The sequence below is a fragment of the Calliphora vicina genome, chromosome 1, assembly GCF_958450345.1.
Source record: "Calliphora vicina chromosome 1, idCalVici1.1, whole genome shotgun sequence".
Classification (NCBI taxonomy): Eukaryota; Metazoa; Arthropoda; class Insecta; order Diptera; family Calliphoridae; genus Calliphora; species Calliphora vicina.
The window spans coordinates 30,389,330-30,415,749 of record NC_088780.1 but is presented as its reverse complement, the minus strand read 5'-3'; the positions used below and the strand labels follow the sequence as shown (position 1 = coordinate 30,415,749).

The 26,420-nt window shown below is 30.2% G+C and overlaps 1 protein-coding gene across 1 annotated transcript in view; it reads right to left on the bottom strand.

Moving 5' to 3' along the window:
• LOC135956021 (atrial natriuretic peptide receptor 1) overlaps positions 1 to 26,420 on the bottom strand; it is a 395,833-nt gene that overhangs the window by 280,822 nt on the left and 88,591 nt on the right. The window contains exons 2-4 of the mRNA XM_065506486.1: positions 24,568 to 26,215; positions 18,670 to 18,853; positions 18,397 to 18,599 (exon numbers count right to left, since the gene is read on the bottom strand). Coding sequence (XP_065362558.1) covers positions 18,397 to 18,599; positions 18,670 to 18,853; positions 24,568 to 25,738 — 1,558 coding nt within the window. The 5' untranslated portion in view covers positions 25,739 to 26,215. The remainder of the gene's footprint in view (positions 1 to 18,396; positions 18,600 to 18,669; positions 18,854 to 24,567; positions 26,216 to 26,420) is intronic.

Below are 26,420 nucleotides of genomic sequence, written 5' to 3'. Positions count from 1 at the left end.
CACTTTCTAAGCTTGTCTCACATTTTGCTTCATAACTTTAGTTCAACTTACATGATTTTATTGAGATTCCTTACTGAATTGCCTAAAACTATGATAAATATTCTACATAAATCTCATTAAGTTATGTTAGTTACTTTGGAGTCAAGAAAGATTTACACACACAGACCTTTAGAAAAAAAGTATAAAATTTAATAAGCATAATTCAGTGCTTTATCGTATTGTATCTTAACATTTAAATCTTTTTTGGAATATTTAGAAATACAAACATATGTTTTCCTTTTGTCTAGGTTACATATAATTCGTTAAACTGTTCCCTTAGTTTCCTACCCCCTATTATTCACTCTTGTCTTGTCATCTAGACACTCACTCGTAATACATCCAGCATTAAAAACAAATCTAACAAAATCTTTATAAAAAAAATCATACAAATACAAAATTGAGGGGAGGAATACAATGCAATTTTGATAAATGTTAAAATATATGAAAAATGAAACAGAATGAACTTTTTTGTGAGTAGACAACAATAAACAAAACACAACTTAGATCAATGTCAGTGCCACTGAAACATTGATTTGTTTTGTTTACAAGTTTTTGTTTGGGTCAGAGATAATGTAACAAATATGATAGAGACAGTGGAAAATTTAATCAGGCAAGTATTTGCTGTAGTTGATGGTTTAAAGTGGAATTTAAATAAATTAATAAAAACTAAACATGGGCAATTCCATGTCATAGTACGTGACATTTGTATGTCTAAAGAGTGGAATAGGTTTTGTAAAGATAAGAGTATCTTAAAAATAAATTATGTTTCAATCAGAGGGTACTATTTTTTAAAAAACTAATAAGTTCCTTCGAAACATTGTTGTCCAAAATATCGAGTGAAGTATGGTTATATGGTACGTTACATAAAACGGAAGTAATTTTGAGGTACATGTAGAAATATGCGAATCATGATAGTCGTTATGTATTCTTTTAATTTCTTACACTGAACCATATATTTTTCCTTTACAATCCGTCATATTTAAATAAAAACAATCTTTGGATGATTTTATAATAAATAAAATTTAATATCGTACGTGACATACCGTACGCGACAGATTTTGATTTTATAGTAAAACAATATATATCCTTAATATATGTATACAAAAACTAAAAAAATAAATTGAAAATATATTCAATAAACAATTTAATAATAGAAACAAAAAAACAATCAGAGTCAAATTGATTTCATACTTCATGCTTCATATTGGTCACTTAGTTTTCGCCGCAATTTAAGCCTAAAACTTACAAATTGAATAAAAAACATGTAAGAGAGCTATATTCGGCTGTGCCGAATCTTATACAGTGGTGGCCACCAATTTAAGACAAATTCTTGAATTTTTTTCATCAACTGAATTTTAAGTGCGATAGAGCCAAAATAAAAGGACCTCTAAGGGTATGAAATTTATTATTAATGTTTCTTGTTTCTGAAAAATGTTTGGAAAAATCGGTAAAACATATATGGACAAATATGTGGAAATACGTTGACCCACCTCAGCGAACATCCGCTGTTAATAACATGATATGACCGAAACTAATGGAACTAAAAATACGAAAGTTGGTCCGAATATTTTATAATAATAAAAATATAATGATATAAATGTGAGAAAATATGTTTATTTAAAAAAAATGTTTTGGGTCAAGTTGTAGAAAAATTGTATGAGTTCGTGGTGATTATGTATGAATTGGCATAGTCGAATAAAACACACTTGTGTGTTAAAACAGTCCTCATGCATACATATTTGTGGAAATCTTTGAATTTAGCAAACAATTTTTGTCTTAAATTCCTGGCCACCACTGTATATCCTTCACCAAATTATACTTAAAAATATTTTTTTTTAAATATTATTATTTTCTTTAGCTGAAAAGCTGGGTGGAGGGGGAAAGGGCTGGATAAATTGGAAGATATTTTCAAACTCTCTGAGCCTAATTGTTTAGATTTTGTTACTCAGAACAATTGCACAAATAAATATGGAAAAAAGGAAAGAAATAAAACAAAATAATTACGATATTTTCGAATTATTTATTCAATTGCTTGAAGGATGGATTCTTACCAAGTACAAATAGGTAGGATAGCGAAGTGCACTGGCTAATGTTAGATTTGTATCTCTCCCAAAAGAAGTATTTACGACTCTTTACGATTGATTTAGAACTAATGACAATTGGAAGTATACTGCAACACATAGCATTCTGCATTTATATATGTATATTAAGGAAAAATAGGAATTGCAGGGAAATGAGCAAAATCGCTAAGTGTTGTTTTGGCGTAAACATATTTAAACAAAATAATTTTTTTTAAAATTTTTTTTTTAATTTTTTGTAAAAAAGTTTTTTTTAAATTTTTTTTTATTAAATATTATTATTTAACAATTTTTTTTTTAATTTAAAAAAAATGTTTGAAAAAAGAATTTAAGAAAAAAAAAAATTTTTTGAGTAAAAAAAAATTCGATTTGAAATTTTTCCCGGTTTTGACCCTTGTAGGTCCTTACTATAGCTTTATATACATCGTTGCAATGGTCTTTGAAATATCAATCATTAGACATCCACATTGTCTATATTAATGACTTAGTAATCCAGATATAGATCAAAAATAGGCCAATAATCTAGGTTGTCCCTGTTTTTTCCTTATATCTCAGCCGATTTTGTCGATTTTAAATAGCAACCGAGCCGGAAGAATTCATGATATCGAGCCCTTAGCGCCAAATTATCGTAAGCGACATTTAAAAAATTTTTTTTATTGCAAAAATTAAAATTTTTTGGACCGACTGATGTTTTTTAGCGTTCTCAGAATATCAAAATTGGTAATAATTTCAAAATTATAGGGGGTAAATGTTTACATTTTACAGTAAACGAATTTTATCGTAAGCGACACATAGTGGTATAGAAAAAAAAGGGAAATAAATCTGTAACTTCTAAATGGTTAGCTTGGTTTGAATGAAATTTCACATGCGCAAAGAAGAAGTTCTGTTGAGTTTAAGTTCCCCACCAGGGGAGTGACCAAGGGTCCTCAAAGTAGGACACCTCGGGTATGTTACATTTTTAAAACGATATTATTTCTTGGTTTGTGTTCCGATTTCCAAAAAATTACACATATAAAAGCTATCAATTACCACTTACAGCTTAGGAGATATTCGCATTTGAAAATTAAGCCGATTTTTCGCTAATTTTTAGGGAAAAAATTTTTTTTCTTTTATCGCAAAAAAATTCTAAAAGGATGTATAAGGAATTTATACTTTCTAAAAGCTACGTTTTCATAAAATATTTTAATTGAAAAAAAAAATTAAAAGTTTTTCTTAAAGAGGTGACCAGGTCCATTCAAAAAACACCTATTTTTTATGTAAAATTAAAATTTAGGCCAAAATTCTCAAATCGCATATTTGATATTAAAATATAGTAACCGATTTTAGATGGCCCAATATGCTTTTAATTATTTTGTAAAGTGCTCCGATAACTCAGATCCTGTTATGAATATTATAGCCAAAATACAAAAAATTAGCATTTTTGGGATTTTCAACTATTTTTTGGGAATTGCGGGATTGCTGATAATAAATTTCAAAATTCGTTTTTATTTTTCCATTTTAAATAGAAAAATCTACATAACTGTGAAATTTCATTAAAAACTATTCATAAATAATAATTTTATTTCAATTCGAAAAATTGTTGTCTATGCAAAAATTCAATAAAAAACATTTTTTGTCATATTTTTCTATAAAGTATTCCATGAATTTTTAATTGTCAAAACTTATAAATATTTTTGAAAAATAGACAAATAGATTGAACAAAATTATATTATATCGCATCATAACATTTTTAATTTTATGTATAAATTTCAAAATAATCGAAAAAACCTTCTCCTGTAAAATTTGTGTTTTATCGCTTACGATAAATTGGCGCTAAGGGCTCGATATATCAATATTTGAATCATGTATATAAGTTATTTGGGGGCTACGGAATAATAATTAAATATAGTCAGTTTAAACAATTATTTTTGCCCTTAAAATATTGTAAAAAGCTCTAAACACTTTCACATAGTAACATTTTAGTATTTTCTCCTATGTTTTTTCAGTCGTGGTTGTCATTCTCGTGGAATTGCACATATGTTAGTAGTTATTTGCAAATATTCATGAATTAAGTTTATATTTATTATTTATTTAAAGTTTATCAACTTTGTAACTTGACCAGCAATTTAAGTAAATCATAGTTGATGATATGTTGAATTTTTTTTTAATTTTTATCAAAATCTAACTATCTTTTTATGTTAACACTTACAAATGTGTATTAGAGTAAAACGTCCTGTGAGCTTTATTTTCTATTTCTTTTACAAACTTCAAATTGTTTAAGAAATTGCTGTTTTGGGATATTTAAGTCAAAACTAAAAATATTTCAATTCTTAACGATTCGTACATTTTGAAAAGCGTTTTTTTTTAAGTTCTCAACCAGGCTTACCACTGCCATTTAATTTATCGCTGTAGCACTGTGTTATTAGTTTGAAGCTGCCTGTATTCACTTGAGCCACCCGAGCGTATGTTTCTTAAGTAATAAAATCTATGTTAATCATACGTACCATCGAACGTTCAATTATAAAATAATCGGTAAAGGAATTGTATTTTTTAGAAATGATTAATTTAGTTATTGAATTATTGTAATAAAATGTATGGAATTTTTATATTCGGAGCAAAAATGATTTTCTTTTATAGCGTTGAAGCATCATTTTGGACATGCAAAATCGCCTTTCAAGGTCTCTCGGCTTCAATTCGTATGATACCCATTTTTACTGCTTTTTGATGAATCATGTTGCTTTCAAACGTTTCGAAATTGCTGCTTGAGTAACTCCCAATTATTTTAAAAACTCTTGTTTAGTTTTATAACAATGTTCAAGGAGTGAAGAGTATCCAAAAGAGAGAATTCTGCATCGATCGAAACAAATAGTAATCGACAGAGAACGATCTGGACTATAAGCGCTTGAGGCAAAACTTCCCAACCACTTCTATCTAAATAGTTTTTAACAGGTATTGCAACTAGTTATGGCCGAGCATTGTTATGATACAATATTACGGTTTCATGTCTGGAAACATATTCTGGGTGTTTTTTCGGCTAATTCTCGCTTCAAACGAATCAGTTGCTCCCACCAAATACAGAGAATTACCTTAGCGCCATGGATATTTGGCTTTGGTGTCGATTCAGCTGATTGGCTGGGCTTCACATTCGATCTCTTATGCTTCGGGTTACTTTAATGGACCTATATTTCATCTCACATAATGATTCGTTGTTTTTTTATAGAGTTCAAGGCCTGTCGGTTTTAATTCGTATGGTACCCAATTTCCATGATTTTGGATGAATCCAAAATTAAAATTGCTGATTGAGTAGCTGACAATGATTTTGCAAGCTCTTGTTGAGTTTTGCAACAATCTTCATGGAGTAATGCCCTGAATTCTTGATCTTTGAACTATTTTGGCTTACCAAGGCGATCTTTGTCTTCCGTTGCAAAATCACCACTTCTGAACTGCACAAACCATTTTTCGCACTTTAAAACCGATGGAACACATTCACCATAAGCTCTGGTGAGCAATCAGTGATTTACACACAAAATGTGAAACGTTGAGTTTGCTCTAAACAGAGGCTACCTAACTTCTGCACTGCTCTTGAGGAAGAAATTACAGCCATAAAATGTGCATTAAACTGACTGAAGTATAATCGAATATCCGGAGATATCTGTATATTCACTGATAGCAATGCTGCAGTTGGGTGCCCGATAGACCAGTCGGTATTATGCTGAACTATTAATCTGAGGGTTGCTGGTTCAATTCCCGTCAGAGACTCTGGGTGTATCTGTAGACAAGCAAAACGTTTCGCAGTTTGTGTTTTAAAAAAAAAATTAAAATAGCGAGACATTCTAGGATAATGTTTATGTGAGTTCCTGGAAACGATGGAAGGGTAATTGTATAGAAGACGAATTTGCCAGAAGGAGATTGATGGCTGAGGAGGCGTTTTCTCCCTTTTCAAATATTTCCCTTGCAAAATGTAAGATGGTTGTACAGCATAAGCGCAGAATAATATCGCAAATTCGACCTGGCCCGATGCCGGCAAGACGAATATACTTATAGAATTTCGTAGGACACTGCATAATTGGAGCGCATGCTAGAATAATGAGCCTACGGTTCAACGACTTCTATATAAGTTGACGAAACGAAGAAGATAAGGAGACTGGGTCTTACATATTCTGCCATTGCCCGGCTCTACCCAACTTGAGGGAACGTATTCTTGGAACACCCTTCATCTCATGTTAATATGAGTTATCAAGCATAAATCTGAGACGTATCCATTCCCTCTTCAAATAATCTGGTTGGTTCAACTTGGCAACAACGGGTGTCGAATGAGTATCCAGCTATTTACTTCTTGGTTATCACAATGGGATCAGTTTTGAATGGATTGGTGGCTGTCCATGGAACCTAACCTTATAGAACTAAACAATAACAAAACTTTTAATAATATATAATAATTGGGGTATTCACATGGTCTGCTATTAGTCATATTGTCATAATGTCGTAATATATTATAACAAATTTCATATAATAAACTTGAAAAATACACACAATTTCCTACAAGCTTCTTTTAAAAAAACTGCCTTATCCTTTCTTTATGTCAAAAAATTGCATTTAAAAATAAAGCAATTATTAACACTTATATACTGTGTATTTATCTCATAACCCAGGGCTTAAATAAAATTCTACAACAATTTTACAACAATTTATTGCAATTTACTTGAATTCTTTACCATCACAGTTGTTGTCTAGCACATCCTGAATGTACAGCAAAAATTACACAAAAATCTCAGCAAAATTTTAAAATCAAATTAAATTTGATTAAATATACACAAATTTCAATTTGTAAACTGAGTGGCCAAATTATTTGCATAGCAAATAATTAAATAAATAATTTAATTTTCTTTTGAAATAGACAAATTGAATGACAGACAGCATGAAATTGTAGTAAATGTTTTTAAATACATTTATCTACAATATATTTCAATAGAATTATAGGGAAAGTTAAAATTCGTAAAAATGCTTGATAATTTTTAGAATTTGTTGTAACTTATATTTATTTTAAAGTAAATGCTAAACAAATGATTGATATACAAGGGAAACTGTTTAAATGTTGTTATAAAAATATCAGTAGAGAACGAAAAAAATAAAACTGCGTAGCTCAAAAAAATAGTGTTAGGCAACAATAGGCCGAAAATAAAGGGTCCAGTTATTATCAAGAGATTATTAGCTATCATTTAGAGTTCAGATATAGTAATTGAGCATTACGAATCATAGATGGATTTTCGGAGTGTAATTTTGCTAATTAAGAGTAAAGAGCTTTATTTACATCTTTGGTGAACCCCACTAAAATTTTCTAACAAAAATTTTCGTAGAATATTTCAAACCTTAAATGTTGTTTTGAAAGGACTTTTTTGATTTTTTTGAAATAAGGGTAAAATTGACCCCTAAAGAAGAGGAGCTAGAGGTTTAAGGTGTTCCACAAAAATGATCCCCATAAAATTTCACAATTTAACTCTGACAATAAGAATTTTTCACTCATTAACTTCCATATTTTAAACCCTTCGCCATAAGTGGCAAGGGTATATATAAGTTTGTCATTTCTACATTTTTTATCGTTATAGATAGCAAAGTCGATATAGCTATATCCGTCTGTCCATCTATATGTTGAAATCAACTTTCTGTAGCCCCCCAAATAACTTACATACATGATTCATATATCAATATATCGAGAATTCTTCCGGCTCGGTTGCTATCGACAAAATCGGCCCACAAATGGCTGAGATATGAGGAAAAAACCGGGACTATTTTTGCCCAATTTTTTATCTATATCTGGATTACTATGTCATTAATATAGACAATATGGATATCTAATGATAGATATTTTAAAGTCCATTGCAACGATGTATATAAGACTATAGTAAATTGGACGTACAATGGGTCAAAATCGGGAAAAATATTTTTTAACCCGATTTTTATTTCTTCCAAAAATTTTTTTTTGTCATAAATTCTTTTTCCAAAATTTTTAAAAAAATTAAAAAAAAATTCGAAAAAATTTAAAGAAACTTTTTAAAAAAAAATTTAAAATCAATTTTGAAAAAAAAATAATTCAGTTTAAATAAATATGCCAGTACAAAACTAAAGAATCGACGTACTGATTTTGTCCTGCTGACATTTGACATGGCTCATTCATGAACCTGAAACAGCAGGCGAAAAATTCATTAGGTGCGCGCAGTTTTCAATTGGAAGTTTAATTTAAAACTTGTTTATTTTAATGTGACAAAAATCTAATTATCAATTTTTTTTCGTTCAGACAGCAGACACAACATGAACATGAATAACTATGAAGTTATTCATTTCCTCGTTGTGACAATGAAAACTGCTAAAAAATGTAAATTAGTTTTGAAGTACGTTTAGTATAGCAGGTGCGTGTCTTTAACAATCAAAGCAAATACTTTCGTTACTTAAAATCAAACATAAAGCTACAAAAAAACTTAAACAAAATTAAATTGTTGTGCTAATTTGTTATAAATTATTTAAATTGTAGTATTGTTTTTAAAAAGTTTAAGTTCAACATTGAAATTATTATTTAACCCTCCGACGCACAGTGGGTTGAATGGTACCCAAAGTGGCGATTAATTCATAGAAGCCGTAGTTTTAAAATATTATATTTTTTTATTGATGAGTTATTATAAGCACATAAAAACACAGCATTTTAGAAAAAAAAGTTAAAAAAAAAGAATTTTAACCCTTTAAGCGCATTATTGTCTTTTGGAAAAAAAGACCTTTTTTCACAATTTATGCTGTAACTTTGGAATGGAAAGCGATAAATTATTGAATAAAATTGGAAATTAAAGCATACTTAATGTGCTATTAAAAAATTCAAAGTATAAATTTATTGTATGTATTTATATTAGTTTAAATTTAATTTAAAATCCAATTTTTGTTTTACACAAAATTGTATAAATTTACAAATTTTTTCCAAAAAGTCATAAAAGAGAATATTATAATTTTTTAGTACTGAATAATCATAAATCCATAAAAACACAGCACTTTAGAAAAAAACAGTTTAAAAAAAAAATTTTTTTAACCCGTTAAATGCATTATTGTTTTTTGGAAAAAAAGACCTTAGCTCACAATTTATGCTGTAACTATGGAATGGAAAGCGATAAATTAATGAATAAAATTGGAAATTAAAGCATACTTCATGTGCTACTAAAAAAATAAAATTATAAATTTATTATATGTATTTATATTAGTATAAATTTAATTTAAAATCCAATTTTTGTTTTACACAAAATTTTGTAAATGTACAAATTTTTTTAAAAAAGTCACAAAAGACAATATTATACATTTTTGTAATGAACAATCATAAATACATAAAAACACAACTTTAAAAAAAATGTAAGAAAAAAATGTTAACCTATTTTGTATCAGAATATGTTTTTTAGCAAGAGGAGTTCTTTCACTATAACTTAAATAAGTAAAAAACCTCAATAAACACGCACGATTTTTTTTCTGTATACAGAAGCTGAAAGTTCATATTTTAAGAGCATTTAATGGAATTTAATCGATCTCGCCCTGATTTTTTTTAAACTCAATCTATCTATCGAAAAAACCATAATAATAGAGAACTTTAAAAAAAATCTTAAAAAATATTTTCAAAACATTTATCTAAACAAAAGTTATTTATTTATGTTCTCAAATACCTGAAGTTGATGGTTCCATTTTAATATTTCTACTTTTAACAGATTTAACAAAAAATATAAGCTCTCGAAATATCACAATTTTCAATTTTATCCACAGCACGCAAAATTTGTAAAAATTATTTGACTTTGACCGCTCACTGCCAATAAAGTAAGTTACTCACAACTGTAATTTTAGCAGTTTGTGATGTATTATTTAATGCACTTTAACCCAATACCAAACATGACTGAAACAGATAAAGTTCAGCTTTTGAATTAATCGCCACTTTTGGTACATTTCAACCCTCTGTGCGACGGTTAAGGAGAAGTTGCCCGTATACGAAGTACAAGGTCCACAGGGACCTTTATGGAATTTTATATGAAAACGCATTTTTTAAACATTTTTTTGTTTTGATTTATTATTATATACATGTATAATGAATGTTAGAAAAAAATTTTCTTTCATATACATACATATAACATTTTTAATTTTTTATGAGTTTTATATGAAAAAGCCTAAAAAACTATTGTTGAAATTTCAGAACAAGTACCTTTTCACACGTTCCCGTACTAAACAGATTTAAATCTCAATAGAAACTAAAATATTGGTCGGATCGTTTTGATTTTTTTTAAAAGATTCTAGATAAAATTTCCTTGGAATACATGTGGGGGGTGTTGGACATACTATGGGTCAAAATCAGGAAAAATATTTTTTAACTCGGTTTTAAAAAAGCATTTTTAAAAAAATTTTAAATAAAAAAAAATATATTTTTTTTTGGTTTTTAAATTAAAAAAAAAACAAGTAAGAGAGCTATATTCGGCTGTGCCGAATCTTATATACCCCTCACCAAATTATACTTTAATATAAATTTTTTTAAATATTTTTAGGTAAACAAAATTTAATTTTTTTTAATTGTTTTTCAAATTTTTTTTTTCGAAATTGTTTTTTAATTTTTTTTAAAAAAAGTTTTTTTCAAATTTTTTTAAAAAGTTTTTTTTTAATTTTTTTTTTTGGAAAAAAAATTTATGACAAAAAAAATTTTTTGATGAAAAAAAAAATTCGGGTCAAAAAATATTTTTCCCGATTTTGACCCATCGTTGCAATGGACTTTGAAATATCTATCATTAGATATCCATATTGTCTATATTAATGGATTACTATATATGGATTACTAACCATATATAGATCAAAAATAGGTAAAAAAAATCGAGGTTGTCCCGGTTTTTTGCTCATATCTCCGTTATTTATGGACGGATTTTGCTGATTTTAAATAGCAAACTTCTCGAAAGGATGAAGATTTGGATCCCGAAGATATCTGGGAAATATCTTCAGAAAATTGATTTCAACTAACAGACGGACAGACAGACAGGCGGACATGGCTTAATCGACTCCGCTATCTATAAGGATCCAGAATATACTTTATAGGGTCGGAAATGAAAAATGTAGAAATTACAAACGGAATGACAAACATATATGTATATACCCTTCTCACGAAGGTGAAGGGTATAAAAATCGCAGAATATAACTCACGTACTTGTTTCTGTTTCCTACCACGTTATGAATTTAAAACTGTCTGTATTCACATGAGCCTACAGAGCGTATGTTTGTTAAACAATAAAATCCCTGTTAATCATACGTATTGGTGCGTATGATTATTATTATTTCAATAATAAAAAAGGAATTGTTACGAAATGATTCTGTGTATGGAATTTTTTATAATTTGTTTCAAATCGAATACATCTGTTAAATATATCGTATATAAACATATTTATTAGAATTAATCTGCGATTTAATTGTTAAACGCCCTTTCAAACAGGTATATTACTATTTTGCAATTGCGTTTTCTTCAACTACATACAAATTATTCTACAATTTATTTTTTCAAAATTATTTTTCTACTACCCAATAAAAATACAACAATCTATAGGCTTTCAAATCCAAAAAAAGTCAATTGTTCGATTTTTTTCAAATCTGATAACTCTCAATTTACCTACAGACAGCTTTAGCTTTTTACAACCGATTTATAGGAATGATAGCTGGATTGATTCAGACTTTTAAAAGTTATATCAAACAAAATGTTTATATTGTCATTGTTCACCCCTATTCTAGAATATGAGCTGCGTGTTTGCGGAATGAAAAATCACTTAATAGTTCTTAAAATTAGTTTCCAAAACAATAATAAAAGATTGCTAAAGACTCGTCCAAACATATTTTATTTGAATTTTAAACCACAAGCATAATATTTTTGAAATATCTTACAATTACAGTTTTCAAAATTTGAACACATATTTAAATATGATTCTCAATATCCATATACGTTAGGACGGGACGATTTTTTTTCACGAAAAATTGTATAGCAGAAACGCATTCTACGGAAAATTCTAAGAAATTTTCCCCAAGCAACCATAGGTCTAAAATTAAATCCTATCTTGAGCGTTTCGTCTTTTATCCAATGATATTTCAATATGTTTTTTTTAATAGTTTTTTTTTATTGGATAAAAGACGAAATGCGCAAGATTGGATTTGATTTTAGACCTACAGTGAGCCTCAAAAGTGAGTATACACCAAAAATTGTATGATTTTTTTTAAGATAATGAAAATCCTAAAATTTATCTATCGATTGAAATTTAAAAGTTTCGGTTTGTTGGAGAATGCGTTTAATAATAGATTCTGTTGTGAAAAAAAAGATTTAGGTCGGACTACAATGACTTTTATGATCTTAAAAAAACAAAAAATTCGCTGGTGTTTACTCACTTTTGAGGCTGTGTGTAGGTGTTTTGAGGAAACTTTCTTACTTTTACTTTTTGATCCTCCATACAAATCGACCTGGTCTAATGTACATACTTTTCATTTTATATACATACATAATTTCAAAGTCATATAAATTTTCATTATAGAACATTTTAATAATTCTAAATAAATTAAAATGGAGCTGCTATAGGTTTCCTTAAGTTTTTTACACTAATTCCAAATTTTTATATTATTTTCAACCAAAAATAAGTCGATGAAGTCTTCAACATGAATTTCAAAAATTCTTAATTATTCTTCACATCGTTATACATAAAATTTAATTGCTGTTACTCTTCAAATGTAAATAATTACAATTACACAAGTAAAATAATTTTGCTTTATTACAATTAACAAAAAAAAAGAAGAAACAACTCACAATATTTTCTTGCAATTCATTAAAATGTTTAACACATATTCTATTCAATTGTTTTTCTTATTAAAAATTCATTAAAATGAATTCAACATTTTAATTTGTTATAACATATTTTTTTTTATAATTTACCAACACTTTGTAACTGATTGTTTTAAATTCTTTTATAACTTTTATTAAAACACTCCATAACTATTTACTGTAAACGTTGAAAACACTTTAAATAAATTCCTTCTTGTGTGTTTATTATTATTTTTTCTCCAACACTTTTTTAAAAGGAATTTCATTAAGCTTTCACTTGTTGATTAAAGATTTATTATGATTTTTGTTACAGCTTCTGACAAGAATTTGCATAAAATTCTTTATAAGTTTTCATTTTTTCCCCTTAAAAAAAAGTTCGTCGTTGATAACACGCAAACCACGCCAACGAGACAGAACTCAAACCGGTACTGTCTACACATGAAGTTTATAAACAAAACTGACTGACTGGTTTCATTTTTTCTTAGGATTTTTACGACACTTTAGCCGGTGTTTATTTCTGGGATTTATCATATGTAGGGCATCAGCTGTGTTTTGTTTTTACAGCGAATTCGAACATTGTTGGAAGAGCTTTTGACAGGATAGCACGTGCCATTTGTTGTGATTCGAATTGTGAATGTAAACAATAATAAAAAGGGGAGCTTTTCTTTGGAAAAGAGAGAAAATTTAAGTAACGTATTAGAGAGAAAGTTTGACAGTGATGTGGTGGTGTGTAAAACGTGGACAAAAACATGTTTATATTCTTAATAATGGAAAAACAATGATTATATTGAGTGAACAAATTTACTTACAGCTCAAAAATTGTGCAACTGAGGAATGATTTAACCAACTGTTTGATAAGCAACCAATGAAATCAAGATGAGCCAAATATGCTTGCTGATAGAAGTTATAAATTAAAACATTTTAAGTTTAAGAATTTCTAAATCATCATTGACTTTGCATCTAGCATGGCTCTATTTTATTATATCATTCGCCATAAGTAGTAAGGCTACATAAGTTTGTCATTCCATTAGTAAATTTTACATTTGTAATTTGCGACACCATAATGTATAAATTCTTGATCGTTATTGATAGCTGAGTATATATAAACATGTTCGTCTGTATATTTAAATAATTTTTCTTATGCCCCCATTAACTTACATACATGATTAATTTTTTTTTCCATTACCAATATTGGGAGCATTTGGCTTCCACAAAGTATCTCCATCTTAAACGATAAGTTATTTTTGGTTCATAATTCCCTGTAAGATTGCACTCCTAGTTATTGAAGTATCGAACGTCTCCATGTACGATGCTGCCATTAGATACGGTTGTTGTTCCAGCTAAGTAGATGATTGGTCTGCTGTAGCTGGTCCTGCGATACATGTACGATGTTGCCATAAGATCCAGTCTGTTGTTATTTTAGCTTTGTATCAGTTTCGTTAATCGGTTGTTGTTCCAGCTAAGTATATGATTGGTAGTTGGTCTAGGATAATGGGACTGCCATTTGTCGTTGCCTAGAAACAACACCCTCTATGTATTTGGTTTAGTGTTGGGGAACCTTGCAAATCTTTGATTCCTACCTTTTTTCGCAGGGGTTGGTGGCGGACTGCCTAACCTTTACCATGATGTTATCCTCTTTTCCAGGACAAGGTTTGGTCAGGGGGCTTCTTGGATGGATTGTTTAGAGGGGGCTTAATTTTTAAAAACTCGAAAACCATGATGAATATATTTCGTCCTCATACATCAGTATATCCGCTATATTCCTGGTCAAAGTCACGGCTTGTTACTGGTGATTGATATCCTACGTTGGATGATATCGATGCCATACCGCCCGTGAAGGAATTTAATTCAAAGGTTTCAAAGGCCTCTATAAAATCTAGATAAAGAGACTGGTTCTGCTGGTTGTATGACTATTTTTCGGATGCTACTGATATGGTTCAGTGGTAAGCAGGAAGTGTTCGTGTTCATTGCGAATAAAGCTTCTGATATTTATTACACTTTATTTATTATACACCTCATTTGTGCTTCCATTGTATTGAATTGGCGGTATTTTAATTTTTTGGTTTCCAGCAATAGAAGATAATAATAATGGATAATATTATTTAGAGATACAAATATAAATTCTTATTTAAAAAAGTCCACCAAAAATTCTTTTAAATGGGTCATATTGTAGAATTGGCCGTCGTTTATATTTAATTGTTTTATCAAAATGGTCGTTCTGTTCGGGCAACGTTCCGCGCGCTTTGCTTATTTTATGGTGACGCTTTTTTTTGGATGAATGGTACATTAACAAACAAAATTGTCGAATTTGGGACGATAATAATCCATATGAGATTCATGAGCGTGCACTGAATTCCGAAAAAGTCACTGATTAATGTGGATTTGGCGCTGGCGGCGTTACTGATCCATATTTCTTTGAGAACGATGTTATCCAGGTCATCACGGTCAACGGTGAGCGCTATATTTCGATGACTACCAACTTCTTTTGGCCTGAATTGGATGATATGGTCACCAACTACATGTGGTTTCAATAGAACGGCGCTACACAGCTCATACCATACTGGACATTATGCTTGAGCGATTTGAGGGCATGGTCATCTCACTTGCAGGTGACCTCGTTTGATTTTCTTAAGTCGTAGGTCTATGAGAATAAGCCATAACCCATAGCGCCCTCAACCCAACATAACCCATGCCTTCGGTCAAATTCAGACTAATGCGCGAGTCATGGAAATTGGACATTTCGGATGCGCTCCACCCAGCGATGATGCTAATTCAGTATTAAAAAAATCCTGTGAATGAAATAATGTTTTTACTTTTATCCCGCGAAATGAATGGCCGGCTTTTTCAAAAAGGAAACTGGTTTTTAAACCAACTAATTTTGTGGGTGATTTCTCTTTAGAGCGCACAATGGGACTATAATACTGTGTCAGGTACAGTCCCAAATTGTTCCTTGAAACTCAGCTATCGGTAAAATATCGTTTAAATGATGACAAAGCTTTTGACTTTAGGAATACAGATTATTCCAAATTGAAACACGTTGTCCTAATGACAGATTGCTTCTAATTTTAAACATAAAAATAATTTAAGTCCAGGCCTTGAAAAACCGAAACCGCGGTTTTTTAAAGGCCTAAAACCGAAACCGACAATTATTCTTCGGTTTTTATTTTTAATATATTTTTAATAAATTTAAAAATTTAGAAATAAAAACAAACTTTTTCATCCATGTACATATTTCCTGACAATTAAAATTGAATGACTATTTATTTAATTTAAAAAAAGAATGCAATGTGTTTTTAACAAAGACTTATTTATTTCCAAATATCCAATAAAAGTATGGAGTACTGGCTGACCCGGAGCTTTTCCCCACCCCAATTAGCAGAAAGAAATAGTACTATTAAGTCTCCCTTTGTGAATTAATAATAATTCAGAATAACACGTCTCTAGTTTCAAGTTTATTGGTTCATTGTAATGTGGAATCTAGCTCATTCGAAACGTATTGTTACGAAATTGTACTTGAATTCAAATATAACGATTTTAACGGCTGATTTAAAAGTATCATAATGCTTTCAAATAACAGTGCTGTAATAACAAACTGTAACATATCTGTGGGCATTATTAAATAAAAGCTTTCAGTTGATTTGATCGTAAGTTGGCAACGCTGTATTCGATTTCGAATATTCAGTTATAGAACATTGTAGAAAGTACACCACAGATGGCGTATGTATTAGAAATCTCTAGATAGTTAAAGAGAAATCTAGAGTGCAGATGGCAGTGTTATAAATAGTGGCAGAGGTTGCTGTCGTGAGCAGTTTATCAGAGACGCTTTTCGAATAAACATCAATTGAGTGCCTTAAAGTGTGTTGTGTTTTTCAAGTAAATTCGTGTACATTATAAATTGTGTCTTTATTTCTGAGAATTTATAAACGTGTATAAAAAAAACATTTAGTGGCTATTTAATTCTGTGGTTGTTGTTCATTTTGAATAAATAAAGAGTTGTTACAATTTTCAAACTACTAAACGGCTTTTATTTGCAATCAAAAGTATCCGGTTTATTTAAAGGAAATAATCCAGCGCTTTGAAAATGTTAAAACGTAACAGTATTATTAGAATTAAAAAAATACCATAAAGACCCCCATTTTGTATTCCCACTTAGCATCATGAATGCCTAATTTCATATTTCTGAGCCCAATATTATAGAAAATGCAAAATAAGTTTACCACTAAAGTCACCTTTTGTGAATTCTAACCAACTCATTCAGAATCATGTGTGTCAAATGTTTAGGTTTATTATTATAAAATATTCCAAAAGTACTATTACAATAAAGAAATAGTACCATTCCAAACTATTATGTAAATAAGTAAAATAATTTAATATAATAAAAAGTACAATTAGAAGATAAAGTACCAATTTTACACAATTGACCACTGGTCACATTTGAAATCAAAGTAATTTCCTGATTATTACTTGATTTCCTTAGTTTGGTTTAGTTCGCCTTTTGTTGGTATCATAATACCATTAGCCCCCTATTATTGATTATTTCTTTACTAAGAAACATATTAGTCAACTTTAATGTATATAAGCTAACTAATGTAATATGATAAAAAAGTACCATTCGGAGAAAAAGTACCAATTTTCCTTTATCCACTTGAACATATGTCAAGTTTGAATTTTAAATTTGTTAGCTTTTCCTATATTATCAACTGATTTTGTTTCTATAACACTTTTTAAAACCGAAGCCGCGGTTTTGAAATTCTTTGGTTTTTTGGAAAATCTATTGTAGTTTTTTAAAAAAAAAAAAATAGATTTTTCATTTTTTTTAAGGTTTATATAAATGTTATGATGAATTAAAGTTATTAATTTTTGGATAAATTGTATCGAATGGAATGTAATGAAAGTCTCTTATCAGTTTTTCATTCCTTTCGATACACCTTTGTAAGAATGCACAAGTAAGAAAAATTGTCCTTACAAGAACACTATATTATTTATCGAGATATAGGAGACAATCATTGTTTGAAAAAACAAAATACAATCTAGATCAAAATAACCATAAAAAATCTGTGTTATATGTTTTGTTATTTTAGTATTTAGAACAGTTTAAAAATAATGCAGCATTTTTTATTTATGTCTATATTTTTACATAAACCATTTTGCCACATCATAGAAAGCTTTTTTTCACTGGTTGTAAACTTCACTAAAAGTTTATATGTAGTTAAATAAAATATTACTGTTGTTGAAAAGCTTTCTCTAACAGTTACCTTCAACATAACCATAAGCTTTTAACATTTCTAATAACATTATATTAACAGAATGTATTTAACTCCACCTACCAAAACTAAAATGTTAATTAACAATAAAAATGTTTGCAATTTTCTATATAATTGCTTTCCTTTATCACCCAACTTAATTACAATACTTTAATAACCAATAAATACTTATTTGTCTAACACTTACCAGAATTCTTGTTACCAATTTCACGTCTCATTTCTTCGGTGCGATTCTTGAGTTTTTCCGTTATGCGATATTGAGCAAAAGTCATGTTCTCATTACGCATTTGTTTGCCCAGGCTGGTCATCATCAGGTAACAAGTGTGTTGACCGGCCACATTACGTTGGCCATCAGCGTCATAAAAGAAAATGGAACGTGACCATTTGTGTCTGTATGAGAAAGCAAAAAATAATTACAAATTTGTTATGTTCTACATTTGATATTCATATTACCACTAACCTTTTCATTACCGATATTGTTAGTCCTGAAATCGATTCAAAACTTAACATACCCGTACGCAGCAGCATATAGAATTCATCCGAACATTTGGTTTTGGGTTTCTCAAAATCAAATGTGGAACCACCCACCGATATTAGGGGCGTGCCATTGCTATTGAAGTACTTGGCAATGCGGCCAACAGCAGCTAGAAAGATATTTATCAATAAATTAGATAGTGTAATATTTTACATTAGTTTTAAGTGGAGAGTATTCAGTTTAACTGAATATAGCATATAAACTTGATAAATATTTCATGCTAAGTTATTTGATTTGTTATTACTTCACACTACAAAATTGTTTGAAAATAAATTTCACGTCTGTGTTGCAGAGGAGTATTCAAGTTTAACTTTCGTACATAAGAGGCCGTTGTCTATGAAATTTCCAAAATACTACATTGGGGAATGGATTAATAAAGGGTCTGTCATTAAATTTAAATGAAACGAAGTGTGTTTGGGATTATTTGAAATTTTTTTCTTTCTTTATATGCCATTATGTATGGAGTATAATATAGTTCAAATCTCCGCCGCGGCTTTTCTGGGTGGTACGGATCCGAAATGTACTGCCTGTTTCTCTAAATGCGAACGAACCTTTACTTTCGTATTTTTAATTGAAAACAACAAATAAATTTAAATTTGCTCGTATTTTATATTGAAAACAATATAAAGTACGAAAGAAAACGTTCGTTCACATTTAGAGAAACAGGCAGGTAATGTCCAATTTTCCATGAATATGGGCAGCTGTATTTTGGGCCTTATTCGCATAGACCTGCGATTTAAGAAAAGCACACATGAAAATGTCTAACGGGATCAAATCGCACGATCTTGGTCACGGCCAGTTCACATCATCTCCACGTTAGATGACCATGCTCACCATTCATCCAGTAATGGGCCTCATAGCTGATGATGATTATTTATTATAAATTTTCTTAATATTCTATTCAACACAAATCATTGGTTCTGACTCAGTCACATTAAGAAAATTTATACAAATTCTATTTTTGAAGGACGGAGTTTTAAAGTGGCATATTTTTGAATCTAATTGAGATATTGACTTGAAATTTCTTTTGTAAGACCAAAAATTAACTTATCTAAAAAAAAAATTTAGCTAGGAAAAAATATGGATCAAACTGTTCCTAATATTTGCAATCCTATTAAAATTTTGATATAAATTTTAGTTTTAGAAACTCAATGAATATGTAATATGTAATAAAATCTTTATTTATTAACGAAACTCAATGAAATTTTCAGCGTTTTTTAAGTTTCTCATTCTACATAACAAGGTGTAAAAAAGCTTGTCAAAGGGTCAAAGGGAATCCCGCAATTCCTAAAAATTGGAGCGAAAATCCCAAAAATGGTATTTTTTACAATTTTGTCTATAGTGTCCACATTTCCTTCGGGGCTGGGAAAATACTTTAGGGATAAATAGGGAACACATCAGGGTTTCCAAACCTCCTTTCCGTTTTCTGATCCCAGCTTTGGGATTTTAGAACATGTGGCCCAAAGTTGAAATTTTGATAAAAAATAGGTCAATTTCCAAAGGGCGTAGGGCCGACATGTTCGAAAAATGGGACATGTTTTTTATACCAAAATGTTCTCCGCAAAGAAACTTTATAGAAAAACGAAAAAAATTATTATACATATGTTCTTAAAGAAAGTTGTTTTTTAATAAAAAAAGAGTTATGTCACCTTTTTGTCCAAAAAACAGCAAAAATATACTATTTTTTGAATTTTTAAATTGAAAATCTGTTATTTTTGGATTCGTACTTGACATTGCTCTGAAATCTTTTGTATGTTGTTGGTAATTTAGTTGTCTAACTAACAAGAAAAATTCGAGTCCATTCGGTCCAAAAGTGCGCCCTATATTTTTAAAAAAGCGGACCAAGGTATGGCAAAATTTTAAAATTTCAATTTTGAAATGCCTATAACTAGAAAATTATAAGAGATAAATAGCACACGCAAGCATGTTCTAGCAAGATCTAGCCGAGCGCTTTCCAAAAATAAACAAATAAACAAAAAAAATGGCACGTGTTAAAAAATTTTACATACCGAAGGTACTCTACTTTGAGCCCCCAAAGCGCCGCCCCTGGATTATTTGTAGGGCGTATTTTCATAACTTAAACTCGAATACTCCTTGGCAACACCCAACTAAAATTTTATCCCGATCGGACCAGCCGTTTAGAAATGCCAGATTTATTTCCAAAAAATTTCGATTCTGCCCCACTGTGCATCAGTTCCTATGTCAGTAGAATTTTGCAAAATTCGCCAAGTTTTGTTCTGCAAAAGACCAAGTTCTTTTGAGCGACGAGGAAGCGACTAGGCTGCTCCGATAGACTAGACATATGTTCTAATTTTCGAGATTCAGTTCCCGAAATCTTCTCGCGGCTGTATCGATTGGAAAACCGTGCAGGTATCGGGTAATCGAAGAGACAACAAAAGGTCCAGCAAGGTTTTCTTACACATATAGAAGCACATAATGCCATCATAATTCGATTCTCAGCAATATGTTTCCACTAGAGTTTAGAGTCCAAAATTAAGCCAAAATATTTGGTTTCACTTGAAGACTTCTGAAATGTACCATCCAGTCGTGTAGTTCTGAATTCTATAATTGTATATCTCCTGTTAAAACGAACTACTTTTGTTTTGTCAGTCTTGACACAAACATTTTTCCTGGCCCATGATATCAGAAACTTCCCTTGAATAAGAAGTACAACGTCGTCAGCATATGTAACTACTTTGGCGTCTATCCAACTGAGCCTGAAAAGTATTTTATTTACGACAAGATTCCACAGAAGTGGAGGTATGACACCATCTTGTGGTGTGCCCCTTGTCACAACTTTACCTGTCCTACCAATACCCATATTTGCTGATCAACACCTTAGTCACCCAATGCATCAACTATTGCGGATATGTTCACATTATTAAACGCATCCTCCATATCCAAGGAAGATGCCATAACATACTCCTTTCTGTCAAGTGTCCCCTCTATAGTTCCGACAACGTCATGCAAGGCTGCATGACGACCAACCTTTAAGGTATGCGTGTTGTGCCCTATAGAAAAAATCCATATATTGACCAGTCTTTCCAGTGTTTTCAATAAAAACGATGACAGACTGATCGGTCTATAATCCTTGGCGGTAATATGGTTTACCTTTCCCGCTTTGAGGATAAATACCACTGCGACCTCTCTCCATTCCTTAGGAATGTATCATGTTTCCTTTCTTTAAAAGGTATTTGAGGTGCCCTACTTTGAGACCTATCGGTGCACAGTGAATTATATAAGATGTATGCATCTCATAATTGATTTTTACAAATGATTTAAATTAACCATAAAACAACTTGTATCGTAAAGTTAAAATGTCAAGCAATAATTATTTGCAGAAATTATAGTTATTATGTCAACAGAAGTATTTTTTCAGAATTGTTATACCTTGTTGGAAAGGGTATATTGTCCAGAATATATCTTTGTAATGAGTTTTGTATATATTGTTAGCAGATTTGAAATTTATTCATTTAAAATATATAATGTTTTTTGGCTTACCCACGCAACTTTGACTAGGATTTTAACTATTGGCGCCGTTTGCCGCCGATTTAGTTTTAACATAGAATTAAAGTTTAACTTATTATCTAAAAGATATATCAAAATAAGCTGCCTTTTGGTGCCTATAAACAAATGGCATTCAAAAATGTTGACAAACTCAGAAATTTAAGAAAACAAATTATCAAAATCTTTGTAAAATTTTTAATTTATAAAGTAAATTTTTTCTTAAAAATTTACTTTATATGCAAATATAAACTGATTTTAACAAGTAATATCTCATTATTGTCTACATAAAATTATCTTGAAAACACTGTGCAAATAAAATAGGTTTTTATAGAAAAAAGTTAAAATAACTATTGTTGAAATTGAAAAATTACGAACAAAATAAAAAATTGCTAAACTTTTTATAAGAACTTACATAATTTCATGAAATATTCAGACATCTGTGAAAGACTAATTCGTTGCCTCTCCATAATTGTTTAAAATTTTGAAATCGGTCTAAATATATGTGAGTTAGAGATACTATAGTAATATTACTTTTATACAAAAACAAAAAAAAGTCATAAATGTATTTTTAACCGTTCATGACTTTTTTTAATAATTCGATTTTTATAATTAAATATACATATTAAAGCTTAAAGTCCCACCTATTCCAAAAAAAAAAAAATCTTACAAAAATCCTCATCCATTCAAATATAACACATTTTTGATCCGAAAATGACCAACATTGTCCACTGTGCGGTGCCTCTTCTGAGTAGCCTTTGGGGTGTGACGTCATAAAAAGTTAAATCGAATACTTCTCTGATATTTCTGTATAAAATTGTATGTCAATCGAATCAGCCAGTAAAAAAACATAACAGATTTATTTCCAAAATATTTTGAATCTGTCTCATTGTGCACTTTTACACAGTACAACACGAAAAAATAGCCACATACGGACACCACTAAGTGAATTTTGCCCAAAGTCATGCACTTTTTTTTATGGGCCTCCAAATCTTTGGGGCCTTGGTTTCATTTTTGCAAAAAAGTGATGATTTTCTCAGACTCATATCTTGCAAACAGTTTGGAATTTTGATTTAATCTCTGAGGCAAAGTTGTAGCCCTTGTCAAAAAAAACTTCATCTTCAATATCAAAATCGCAAAAAACTTTAAAAAATTCGATTTTTTTAACCTTTTTTCCGTGTTCAGGTCCATAAGTAGCAAACCGTTAAAAATTCAAGGAAACAATCAACTACAAAAATGTACCTAAGATCTCAATAAACAACTTTCTGGAACATATGAACTTCCCAGGAATGATTCTTAACACCGTTTAGGTAGGTTTTTGGCCATAAAATATTAAATTATTATAAACTAAAGCATACTTTTAGGCAGTTTTAAAAAGATTTATTTCTAATACTATGTTCACATTTGCAGAATTAATCATATCAAACGTGATTAAGCTCTAATCACATCAAAATGGAGATGATTATCCATACATTTAAATGATTTGTTAATCACTTCAAATTGACATGATTAAATCTTAATCATTTCATTAATCAAGTAGAATCACCTGAACATACCTCAAACTGATGATGATGTAGCATCGGCCACAATGAACATACCTTTAAGATGTACTACCGATAAATACATTTTTCATAAAGAACCATAAATAATCCATCAATGTTCACAATTAAATCATTAATAAGTTTAAATAACCAGCTGATAACTTTATTTATAAGTATTTCTTTCCATTTTTAATGCTTTAAAGAAATATACATTTGTTTGTGGTTTTTTTTATTTGTCAACTTAATTACTTTACTGTCAGCTTAATCATCTCAAATGTAATGTGAACGGCTTCGATTAACTTAATTAACATTTTGCATAAACGCGTTTAAAACCCCAAGTGTGAACATATAAATTTATTTCGATTTCGATTTTGGTAATGAAGTGTTTTTGATTTTATATGTTCACAATTTTTTTTTCTTTATGTCAAGGGCCACTACTTTGCATCAGAGAGTAAATCAAAGTTCCGAACTGTTTGCAAGATATGAGCCTGAGAAAATTATCACTTTTTTGCAAAAATGACAGCGAGGACTCAAATCTTCCCCAATAAAAAAATGCATGACTTTGGGCAAAACTGGGAGACATGGGTCTTTTTTTTGGTCTTTTATTACGTAGTGGTGTCCGTATATGGTTATATTTAAATGACTCAAAAAATCACACACAGTGTTATTTATAAATTTTTTTTGGGAACGCTTAACATTATTAACTCAAATATTCAAACAAGCTGCTAAATATTTCTAAATTTATTACCACTTTCATTGATTTATAACATGTACTTACCCAAAGAATAGTCGCACACTGGCCCAAAAAACACATGAGAACAGTTCTTTACAATACCATCCATGGCCTTAACGGCCGCAAAAGCTGCATCACATTTATCATCCTGCGGCATCCAATCAAACTGTATGTATGATGGCAACAGACCACTGGCATGTATACGCTGCTCGGCCACTTGTAGGATGGGCACGACACGTTTCAATGATGCCACGTATCTGTCGTCGTCGGGCATGAGGACTAGAGCACGTATTGTGCAATTGTAATCGGCGGCAAAAAAGTTTTCCAATGTCACATTATTTGTAGCTGATACAGTTGATTGATAATTATTGTTATCCGGTGACGACCAGATGGGACGACATATTGCCTCACACGAACGACTCGGTTCGTAGCGGCAACTGGCCTCTGCTAGGGATATATGGGTGGTTAAAAGTAGGAGTAGAGTGTAGAAAAAGTAAACGAGATCTTGGGAAAATGTGGTCATTTTATAAGTATAACTTAAGAGGGATTTGTGTGGGAGAGTAAACGAAGTTGGATGTTGTGGCTGAGAACATTGAGAAAGACATGTTGTGTCTGTTGTTAGATAAAGATGTTTATAATAAAGTTGCTGCTGCAACTGCTGCTCCTGTTGTGTGGCTTTAAATTGTTTACAATGTAAAATGCTAATAATACTGTTTAAGAATTTATTATTATTATTATTAGTGTAGCTGTTGCTATTGCTGCATGTGCTGTTTTTAGTTTGCTTGTAATCATTATTGCTACTGCTAATGTTGCCAATGTTATTAGGAAATCCCTGGCATTTGCTATTTAAATTTGTAGTTGTGGTTGTTTTAGTTGTTCGAATTTGTTTATTGCAATTTCTTGGTTTTATGCAAATATTTATTTCTTCTCTGGCACCTTCTCTAGCATCCTCACAGTTGTCCTTGTCCTTGCAAGTTTTGGCTTGTCCACAAATGTCATTTATAGTAATATTTAAAGCAGTACTATAGTTTTCTTGTTTACAGTTTGTTGATGCTGCAACACCCTTATCACTACCTTGATTATAGAATTTGTGTATGTCAATTGTAGTTAAATTGGCTTGTGCAATGACCCCTGTTCTGGCTGTTGCTTTAGTTTCCATTTGTAATTGCAACAATGTATTCTCAGCATATTGAGGTCTATAACTTGCCACTGGCATAATCTCTCTATAAAGAAAATTTTCTTTTCTTTGCTCAAAAGTTCAAGAAATGTTTGTAATGTTGCAAGAAATCGTGTGTTCCAAAGTTTTCCTTTCTTTTTTTGTTTAACTCTACATTTAAGTTAGGGAAATATAGGTGTTTATTTTCTGAGTATTTAAAAACTTTATTTTGTTTTGTTGATAAAAAAAATTTCTTTGAAATTTTTAATGCCTCTGTTGCTGTTACTCCACAACAACTGAAATGGGGTTGGTTTGCAATTAATGTTGCATGTAAAAGTTTTGCATATTTTTGTATATTTTTTTTTTTTTTTATTTTTGGTTTCCCATCTTCATTTCATACGTTTGTGGTTGCACACCAAAAACTAGAAAATCAACACAAACAACACATCATATTGGCAGGTGTAGATCCTTGAGTTTAAAAAGGGGTTTTAGGTTTTTGAACTTTTGTTATTTTGCTCAGTTTTTAGTTGTCGAAACCTGCAATAAAAGCCAGAAAATGAAAACAGAAATATTTGATTAAAACATTTTTAAGGCAAAGCTAGTATGCAATTAAAGTTATATACAGTTTGAGGTAAATAAATGGAAACTTTTTAAATAAAAATAAAATTAACTAATAGAAGAAATGCAGCAAATATTTGTAAAGACCTGAATGACTATCATTAATATTTTTAAACAAAAACTG